Source organism: Jaculus jaculus, chromosome X (genome assembly GCF_020740685.1).
Source record: "Jaculus jaculus isolate mJacJac1 chromosome X, mJacJac1.mat.Y.cur, whole genome shotgun sequence".
Classification (NCBI taxonomy): domain Eukaryota; kingdom Metazoa; phylum Chordata; class Mammalia; order Rodentia; family Dipodidae; genus Jaculus; species Jaculus jaculus.
In genome coordinates, this window is record NC_059125.1 from 97,159,210 (window position 1) to 97,169,887 (window position 10,678).

Here is a 10,678-nt window from a genome sequence, read left to right on the forward strand (position 1 = left end):
TGTCATGGACCTGTCATGGACATATGAAAGGGTTGCGTGGATGTCATGAGATGCACTAGGTAAAGAACCTAGCAGCAAGCAGCATCCGCTTATTCACCTTCCTGCACACACTCCTACTGTCCTCATCTTTTCAGTCCCTCAAAGATGCAGGGGGCGGTGAGATGGGTCAGGCATTGGGAGGGGGGCGAGCTCGGGTGACGCGGTGCTCACGTGACCGGCCAGGCGTAGACGTGGGCACCAGCCCCCGCGGCCGCTTGCCCGCCCTGCGGTCCAGTCCTGGCGCCCGCACAGAACCAGCTCTCTGAGCTGCCCTGAGCAGCAGACACATAGCGGGCTTCTGCGAGCCCGAGGAGGCACAGGCCTGTCCCGGGTCTCCTCAGGTCAGTGCGCAAAGGCGGGCTCTGGCTGCAGACCGGGGCAGGGGTGGAGGTGGATGGCATCTGGAACCAGCAGCTTTGGGAGAGGAGGGGAAGGATCTGGGAGAATGATGAGGAAGGGGCGCGGAGCAGGCGGGGGCAGGCAAGATGGGGAAAAGGGTGGGAAGAAAGATCCCACTGCAATCCCGCTCCCTACTCTATCCCTCCATCACTTCATCCATTTTAGAGAAGGCAGTGGGGGGGGGGGGGCGCCCCGCACTGCGACGGTGAAACGTAGAGGCATTCTGGAAGTAATCCCCATCTCACACTCCAGAGTATGAAGATAAATTGACTTGGACCAAAAGGGTAGGGGTATGGGGCAGACTGGCACCGGAGAAGGAGGGAGGAGTACGGACCCAGACGTAGTTCGGAAAGCATCCTGGTTTGTTGTCCAAGGCTTGAAGAGAAATGGCGGCTGGGGTGCGGGGGAGGGGGGCAGCAGAGGAAAGGTTGGGTGACAGGGCCCCGATGCGGGACAGGTTCCCAGTGCCTGCGCGTCCAGTGAGTGCGCAGCTCCTGCCCCTCTGCCCTGCCTGCAGGTTTGCCCGCTCTCCCCAGCGTGCTGCGAGGACTGAGAAGGAGGCGCAAGCTGCCCCGAATCCCTCCCTGCAGGTCAGTAGACGGCAGCAGCGTGGACAGATACCCTGGCACAACTTTGGGCTCCCGCTGGTAGCACAGCCCCCCTCCCCCATGTGGTGTCAGGGCTTGCCACCCTGAAGGAGCTCGGTGGAGGTGGCAAGGCCTGTTGGGGCACGGCGCTCTCACCTGAGAGGGGCACTGCGGGGAAGGGGTAGACAGAAGGCGCCCCAAGCCGGGGCAGTTCAGGAGACCCCTGGCCAAACAAACACACAAACGCGAAGTTCAAAGGCGGGTGAACCCGCGATGCAGCCCTGCGGGTTTCAGTCTCTCATGTTTACTCTTTGTCTCCTGTTCCCCCACCTTGACTCCCAGGACAGGAACAGGAGGGAAGTCTCAACATGGAAGAACACCTCAGTGAAAACGAAGGAAAACTGAAAAAGGAGGGAAAGCCAGAAGATGAGGTGGAGCCTGAAGATGAAGGAAAGTCGGAGGAGGAAGACAAGAAGGCGGATAAGGAAGGGAAGCCTGCGCGCCAGGGAAAGCCTGAGGCTGAGGGAGAGCCAGACGAGCAGGGCCAAGCAAAAGACCAGGGCGAGCCAGACAGTCGGGGGAAGTCGGGAGGGGAGGGCAAGCCCCCAGGGGAGGGGAAGCCCGAGTCCCAGGCCAAGCCAGCCAGTGAGCCCAGGGCAGCCGAAAAGCGCCCTGCTGAAGATTACGTGCCCCGGAAAGCAAAACGAAAAACGGACAGGGGGACAGATGATTCCCCCAAGGACTCTCAGGAGGACTCACAGGACAGGCACTTGAGCAGTGAGGAGGTGGTGAGAGATTGTGCAGATGTGTCAAGGGCTCAGGAGGAGCTCAGGAAAAAGCAGAAAATGGGAGGTTTTCACTGGATGCAGAGAGAGGCCCAGGATGCGTTCGCCCCCAGGGGCCAAAGGGGTGTCCGAGGAGTCCGGGGCGGAGGGAGGGGTCCAAGGGGATTACACGATATACCATACCTTTAAGCCTTTGGCCTTCCATGCTGACTTCTCTGGCGAGGAGAATGTTGCTGGCCCTGCTTTCCCTGGTAGATACTTGCCAGGCCCTGTGCTTTAACCTTCAGCTGATACTCTGCTTTAGGTGTCACTGTCCTTACCAGCAGCCTTTTGACCCAACTCCAGTGCTCTCTGTCTTTTAGTACAGGACTTTCACCCATGTGCATGTACATTGTAAAATAATAAAAAGTTTGCAGAACTGCATATACAGTATCAGCTTGTTTATATGGAATATAAATACGTTTACATAATGCATTTGTGCACTGGAAACTATGAAAATGTATACAGTAAAATGCTGGTAGTGGTTATTACTACAAGGCAAACAAAAAAGGGTCTGAAAGGTGAGTCTGAACACCTGTTGTCCAGGAGCGTCCATGCCACTCCTCTGCTATGTGCTCACCCAAGATCAGTGGTCACTGTGGCCCCTTTTCTCCTGGTCTCTAACATCCTATGACACCTCCATGCATGGCTTTATTTGAGGGGTGGAATGCTCACTCCACCTTTTACTAAAGAATGTGGATCATACTTACCATAATAATCATTTTAAAAACCCTAAAACTAGAATAAACATGACGAGCTACTGAAGTATTAAACAAAGCTAGGAGGGTAGTAAGGACACTACTAATTCTTGCTGTCTGAATGAAAAATAAATAAAATTCAGTTAGTTCTGGGACTCAGTGCTAAAGGAATCAACCTGGCATAACAAATCCATTACTGTCATCTGTGAGATGAAGCTAATACTTGCCCCATGGGACTATACAATAGATTAGATGACAGGTTAAATATATGAACTGTGTTGAGTTGGCTCCCTTGCAGTAGTAGGACCCTGGGCCCTATCAAACACTCAAGGCAGGGCTAAAGATAGTTGTCACCTATCAACAGGAATAACTCTAGACTGCAGGGAAGAGGTGTGAATCTTCTCTGGATACTAACAAGTCTACTAGGCATCTTGTCCCCGTGTGCCCTATACCTTTATTTCCTACCGGTAATTACTTCTATAATGAAATCCTCATAATGATAAGGTCCCTGTGGTTCCCTATAGTTTTCAAAGAGTTAAAGCCTTTATTTTATCCTTAAAGTAATATGCATAAACCCCCTCTTAAAGCAGGTCAAGTTTTTGAACATTTTGGATTTGAAATTAAGGGTCTAAACAGGTAAAGCCTCTACAAATATTGAATAGAAGACAAAGGAACAAGCCCCTCTGAAATCTAAAACCTTGCTGGTCCCAAGTGTTATTGGAAAGGGATACATAACCTGCAGTAACATGCGTTTTCCTAGATGGAGCATTATGTAATGTCTTACATCTTTTCAGTCAAATGTTACAAAAATATATCTGAAGTAAAAGTTAAAGTTGTTTTCCTGTGTTCAGCGCACAAAATAGCTAAGCTAGCCTTGTGCTCTGATTTTTAAAGGGTTATATCCATTGCTTTTTCAAGAAAGGGCTTGCATATCCAATCTCAGAGAATAAGGTTAGAGTCAAGATTTTAGAATGGAGAGAGCCCTCTGCTAACTTTTTGGGAAAGAATTATGTGTCCGTGGGGGGTTACTTGAAGAAGCAGTGTGAAAGAAATCAGGCCTAAAGTCTTCACATTGTTCAGGTAACAGCTCACAGAAGGTATCTGAATGGCAGCAAAGAAACAGGTTCACAGGGCTTCCTCATGGTGGATGCCCCGCCCGAGGTTCTGTTTTCTAATTTATTAGTGTGTGGGGGAGAGAGAGAGACAATGGTCACACCAGGGTCTCTAGCCACTGCAAACAAACTTCAGAAGCATACACCACATTGTGCATCTGGCTTCATGTTGGTACTGAGGAATTGAATCTTGGACCTTTGGCTTTGCCAGGACCACTAAGCTGTCTCTCCTGCCCAAGGTTCTGTTTTTAATCATTGGGATGATTTTGAGATTTAAATGCTGCCAAGCCATATTCCCTGCTAAATAACACATGTCTGCTTATTCAGTTAGTGAATGTGCCCACTAAGTGCATCAACTTCAGAGGACACCCCGCAATTGGCAGGAACAAAAGGGCCATGCCAGTATATATCACTCAGCCTCTCACTCAACCCCAATATGCCAGCCTTTTCTCAATAAGCACAAATATGAAGTGGACATGAAAGCAGGAAGACTGCTATGAAAGAGGACAACAATATCAACTTCTCTTAGCAAACTGGTCAGACTACTGTTATAGCTGAGTTTGGAGTCTGCCAAAAGTTAATGCTGATTAACGATGAATTGCTAATATAGTACCAGTTCCCAAGTAGATCTCTTCCACCACGGAGAGGAAGTATTTTGTTATTAAATAGAAACTGCACTGGTTAAAATACAAGTTGTATTCACATACCACAGAATGTTTTGTTTAAAAAGTAGACAATTAGGGCAAGGAATCTAGCTCAGGTGATGGAGCTTGCCTAGTACCTTGCGCATAACAAGTCTCTGAGTTCAGTCCTCAGCACAGCAGAATAAATATATATCCTGGGGCTGGGAAGATGGTTCAACAATTCAAAGTGATTATTGCAAAAGCCTTGCAAAGCCTGCCTGCCTGGATTCAATTACCCAGCACCTACATAGAGCCAGCCAGATACAAAGTGGCAAATGCATCTGTGATCCTCCCTATGACAATAGGCAGCAGAATCAAAAGAATCTGAAATTCTTGAACCAGCTAGTTTGATGTTCACAATCTGGCAATTTGTTTGCAGTGGCAAGAAACACTGCCTCAAACACTATCTTAAAGTTGTCCTCTGACCTCCATAAGCATAAGCATGCTATGCACACACATCCACACACATGCTCACATACACAAACTTAACAGGTTCAATTTTCCAGTACCCACATAAAACCAGGTTCACAAAGTGACTCAAGCATCTGGAGTTCATTTGCAGTGGCAAGATGCCCTGGTATGGCTATTCTCTCTCTTGCTACCTCTCCCATAAATATTTTAATGTAATATACTCATAGAGTTATTCATTCATAGCTATATCTAAGTTTAAAACATTCTCATCATCCAAAAAAAACCCTTTTATACACTCACAGACTATGCATTCCCTTCTTCTACTCCTAACACACCCAATCTCCAGTTTCTGGCAAACACTAATCTGTCTCTAAGGACTTGAATGTTGTTGACATTTCATAGAAATAGAATCATTCATCGTGTAACTTTTTATGGCTAGCTTCTTTCACTCAGCATATTTTGATGGTCTATCTGTAGTATTAGTAAGTATAGTACTTCATTCCTTTTTTTTTACTAGTTATATCTCATTAAGTAGAATATATTTAAATAAATCCATTCAACTTATGTATGTCTGTATTCTTGTCATATTTGGCTATTATGAATAATGTTTATTCATTTAATGAATAATGCTCTTCATGAACATTTACTTAAGAAAATAACTTCTGGAACAAATGGTTAGGGACTGAAATTCAGTGATAGAGTGCTTGCTTAGCATGTTCAAGGCTCTGAGATTGATACCCAGCACTACAACAGAAAAAAAGAATGTTGGGTCATATGGTATATCTACGTTTAACACTTTGACAGTTACTAATCTATTTTCCAAGGTAGATTCACCATTTCCCATTCACACCAACAACATAGAAGGGTTCCAATTTCTCTATATTCTGATTAAAATTGTTACTATCTTTATTTTATTTTTTCTTCTAGTGGGTGTTGGGGGATATACTCCTCAGTCTGTTTTGCATTCCAATTATTGCTAATTATTTGACAATTTTTTTCATTACCATAGTAACCAGTGGTATATCTTCTTTGATTAATTGCTTATTCAAAATATTTGCCCACATTTTGATTTAGTTGTTTTGTATTATAACTGCTCACCTGAAAGAGATCTTTATATATTCTTCATTCAATTTCCTTAATGTATATGTAATTTAACAATATGTTCATCCATTTTGTTGTTTGTCTTTTAACTTTCTGATAGATGTCATATGAAACACACAAGATATTTATTGATTGTGGTGCTGGGGACTGGATCCAGGGCCTTATGAATGCCCAGGCAATCACTCTACCACTGAGCCAGACGCATCCCCAGTCTGAATTTTATTTTTGCTAAGTCCAATTTATTAATTTTATTCATGCATGCTTTTGATATATCTAAAAAACTCAAACCCATTATCTAAATATAGTATTTAATATTTACTCTTTTTTCTGAGTCTTATCATTTTCCCTCTTACATTTAAGTCTGTAGCTGCCTGGCTAGCTCAGTCATAGAGCATGCAGTTCTCATATTTAGTTTTATGATTCATTTTCAGGTTTTGCATAATATGAGCTAGGGGTCTAAACTAATTTTGCACACATAGATATCCAGTTGTGCCCATGGGATTTCTTTAAAGAGCTATTATTTCTGATTAAATCCCCTTGTAATATTTCCCAAAGCCCCATTCAATATAAATGTGGAGTTTTAGTTCCAAATTTTATTTATTTATTTATTTTTTGGTTTTTTGAAGTAGGGTCTCACTCTAGCCCAGGCTGACCTGGAATTCACTATGGAGTCTCAGAGTGGCTTCGAACTCATGGCAATCCTCCTACCTCTGCCTCCCAAGTGCTGGGATTAAAGGCATTTGCCACCACGCCCAGCTATTTATTTATTTAATGTGTGCATGTGTGTATCTATATGTGTGCACTTATGAGTGGATGCATGCCACAGCATGTGTGGAGGCCAGAGGACAGCTTAAAAGTGTCTATCCTCTCCTTCAACCTTCTTTGAGACAGGGTCTCGTGTTTTGCCATGTCCTATGCCACACTAGCTGGCCTGCAAGCTTTAGGGTCTCCTGGATCCATCTCCCATTGCTGTAGGTTTGTGTGAACTTTGTGTTTGGCTTTTATATGGATGGTAGGGATAATTGAACTCAGGTTGGCAGGCTTGAAAGCAAACACCTTTAAGTGCTGAGCCATCTTCACAGGGCCCTAAGTTCTTTATTTGTATTTTTTAAGAAGTGAATTTACTTTACATTATTTTTGAAAATCTCATGCATGTATATAGTATGTTCTGAACATATTTGCCCATTCCCCTCTCATCCTCTCTATCTTCTGCCAGTGCTCTACTTCTTCACAACCATTCCTCTTCTTACTTTCATGGCATATTTTGTGTTACACATTGAAGTTAATTAGAGTTTCTTGCATGAGCATTGATAGAGCATTATTGAATATAGCATGAGCAACTTATCCCAGTAACCATTAACTGCCTGTAGCTCCTTCCAGAGTCATATGACCTCATAGCCTGTTCCCCAATCCATGATAGAATGTTGATAGGTTTAATCTTGTGCAAGTAGTCAATGCTACTGTGTGTTCATAAGTGTAATGACTATGTCATGTCCAGAAGTCAGCATTCCAGAACATTCCTCCCAATCCTACTGCTGTTAAACACCACCCCCCCCCCCACATTTCTTGGATATTTCCTTAGCCATGGAAGGGGTGATATAGATGTTCTGTTTAGGACAGAGCAAATGATAACCAGCTATACTCAGCATTTTGACCAGATGTGCATCTCTTCATTTACTGCTTTTCCCACCCACCCACCCGATATAAAAATAAGCATCTTTGATCAAGACTAACAACAGCAATAATCTATGGGTATATGTAAATATTTGGATGGCAATTTGACAGTATGTCCATTTAACATAATAATAGTAGTAAGTTCTCCTGGGGGGTCCAGCAGGTTTCAGATCCAATCAGAAAGTGATTGGTTACTTCTGTGAGTCATTCCATTTGTGGTCACATCTTGCCTAACTGAAAGGTTGTATAGTGAAACAGGTCCACCTCTGGGTAAGATTGTTGATAAATTTTCTTCCCCCAGAAGACTGCATAGCACCTTGCAGTGGTTCCATATGAGCTAGCCATCAAGGAGGATACATCTATCTCAATTCTATCTTGACTTCTCTCATTTTTGTATGCATATGTTTGTATGGCTTGTGTGCAGATGAGTTCCTATATGTGTGGACACATGTGTTTGCAGGTATATGTGTATATGTACATATGGAGGCCAGAGGACAACATGAGGAATAGTCTTCTTTGGCTGGAGGGATAGCTTAGTGATTAAGGAACTTTCCCACAAAGCCTAAGGACCCAGGTTCGATTCCCCAGTACCCACATAAGCCAAATGCACAAGGTGATGCATATGTCAGGAGTTCACTTGCAGTGGCTGGAGGCTGTGGTGCGCCCATTCTGTCTATCTGCCTCTTTCTCTTCGTCTCTCAAATAAATAAATAAATAAATACAATATTAAAAAAAGAATAGTCTTGGGCTGGAGAGATGGTTTAGCGGTTAAGGCATTTGCCTGCAAAGCCAGTGGACCCCAGTTCAATTCTCCAGGGCCCACATAAGCCAGATGCACAAGGGGGGACATACATCTGGAGTTCATTTGCAGTGGCTGGAGCCCCTGGCGTGCCCATTCTCTCTCCCTCTCCCTTTTTCTTTCTCTAAAATAAATAAATAAATAAATAATTCTTTTAAAGAAGAATAGTCTTCTGTCACTCTTCACCTTATTCTTCATTATTCTTCAAGACAGGACTTCTCACCAATTCAGCTAAACTAGCTAGTATACAAGCTCCAGGGAGCCTCTTTTCTCTGGCTTCTCAGCAGTAACATGACTCACACCTGTGGGTTCCTGGGTCCTTGGGCTGGCCGTGATCCCCCAAGGCACCTCAGACAACTGTGGTAGGGTGTGCCCAAAAGTAAACACTTTTGGGAGATAGTTTCAGTGAACAGCTCTCTATTTATTGTCAGAGAAATAGATTTATAATGAGCTTAGGGCGGAAAGAGGGTCCTAAGTGGGTTGGATGTACAAGGTCACTTGCTGATGCCTAATTAGCATATGGGGACATTCATTCCAGCACTTAGGCAATGGGGGGTCATCAGGTCATCTAAGGTCTCAGGGGGATGGGCTGTGTGAAGGTTCTGGTTGATAAGGAGTTTCTAGGCAACTGGCCAAAGGTTACAGGGCTATGAGCAAATCCTAAATTCAGGTGTGCCAGGCCTGGAGAGGGAGTGGCCTCCCAGAACTCCAGGGGTTCTTAGCTGTGCCTGAAAGCTCAGGCCCCTCTCCTGAAGGCCCAATCCTGTGTCTGGCAGTGCCCAACAACTCCCCCTTTCTTTTTATAAGGGGGCAGTGCCATCCTGAATGAGTTCTTTATAATTTACCATATGTCCAGATAGAGTTAGGTGGCATACAAGTACCTGATTAGTAGCAACCTTAGCAATATTAGTTATTTGTTATCTGAGAAATTTGATGAGACAGGGGGCTACAAGCAATAGGGTTCCTATAGTAAGGAGGGGGCTAAGGAGAAGCCAAGTAACTAAGGGTTAGAGAACCAGGTGGTGAGGTCCTCAGGCTTGTAGCAGTCAAGCAGCTTAACAACATTTGATTTTTTAACAAAAAAATCCAATATTCTTTTCCAAGACCATACATGCCCTCCCATGTTCAGCAGTAATGAAGTCTAAGGTTAGATGGTTTTGAAGTACCACACCCGCGAGAAAGTTCAATTGTCTCTGGAGAGATTCGAGGCTATTGGCCACCAGGGGAACTCAGACAGCATCACACTGAGGCCCACCTGCAAAGCAATGAAAATTTCTTTTGGTTGGCACTGGCGGTTGGCACAGGTGGAGTTTGTAGCCAGATTTTTTTTTTGTAGAGATACACCTGTGAAGCAATCAAGACTGGGGAACAATAAGTGGGACAGGAAATATTTATGCATGGGGTGGTTACTCCTTTTGCATCAAAGGAGAGTGGGTGTCTTGATAAAACTGGTCCTAATTATGGAAATATTGAGTAGGCATTCAGCTCTGGTCAGCTTAGAGCTGCACAGGCAGAGAGACATAACTTGACCAGCATCAAAGAGGTCAAGCCCTGTCCTTTGCAGAGACAGGGATGTGGTACACACATGGAAAAAACGGTTCTTTGGACCTGGGCAAGAGATAAAATTTTTCTTGTCCATTTTACCTTCAGTGGTCCAGTCACCCTAGTTCTATCCCCCTTTATTTCTCCCTCTCATGAGAAGACACTCTAACTGGCGAAGACATCAGATCGCTTACTGTTTCCTGCTGAATAGGACACAAAGTTGTGGCTTGTGGCAGTTAGTGAGTCTCTCCCAGAGAGGGGAACTATTCCAATGAACCCCAGAGTACAGAACAATGGTCTTGGAAGAGAACATTGGGAAGAAAGAATAAAATTAAGGAGTTAATAAGAAGTGAGCACACAGAAAACTGGTCCTTTTTTGGTCAAGGGAATCCAGGTAGACAGGCTTGGATTGTCTCAGGACCATCTGAGCATGAGCTGGCTGAGATTTTTCTTCCAGAACTGTTAATCAAATGGCATAGCAGTATTCAACATGGCTTGTAAAACAGATGAGATATTAGCAGAGTTATCAGAAACATATGCCCAACATTTAACCTTGATAATAGAGAGCCACTTAGTGTCATTAAAGGCTGTAAAAATATATTTTTAGTCTCATAACTTATTTATATATCCTAGATTTGAAAATAACCCTCTTGACATCTATAGTTGTTTCTCTTTATTATAGAATTAGAACTATGGGGAAAAGAGGTCTTGAGGTCTTGTTTGTTTTCCCTCTTGGAAAGCTCTTGTATTACTTAATAGGCCATTTATATACTTAAGGTATTGTTTATCTTTGGTTATACATTTCATTC

General features: G+C 44.0%; 1 protein-coding gene across 1 annotated transcript; it reads left to right on the forward strand.

Annotated features, from left to right (window-relative positions):
- The first annotated feature begins 224 nt into the window (after positions 1 to 224).
- On the forward strand, positions 225 to 2,233 carry Tceal3 (transcription elongation factor A like 3). Its single transcript, XM_004659174.2, has 3 exons — positions 225 to 380; positions 956 to 1,028; positions 1,368 to 2,233. The coding sequence occupies exon 3, from the start codon at positions 1,394 to 1,396 to the stop codon at positions 1,997 to 1,999; it is 606 nt and encodes a 201-aa protein (XP_004659231.1). The 5' UTR covers positions 225 to 380; positions 956 to 1,028; positions 1,368 to 1,393; the 3' UTR covers positions 2,000 to 2,233.
- Positions 2,234 to 10,678: the final 8,445 nt, after the last annotated feature.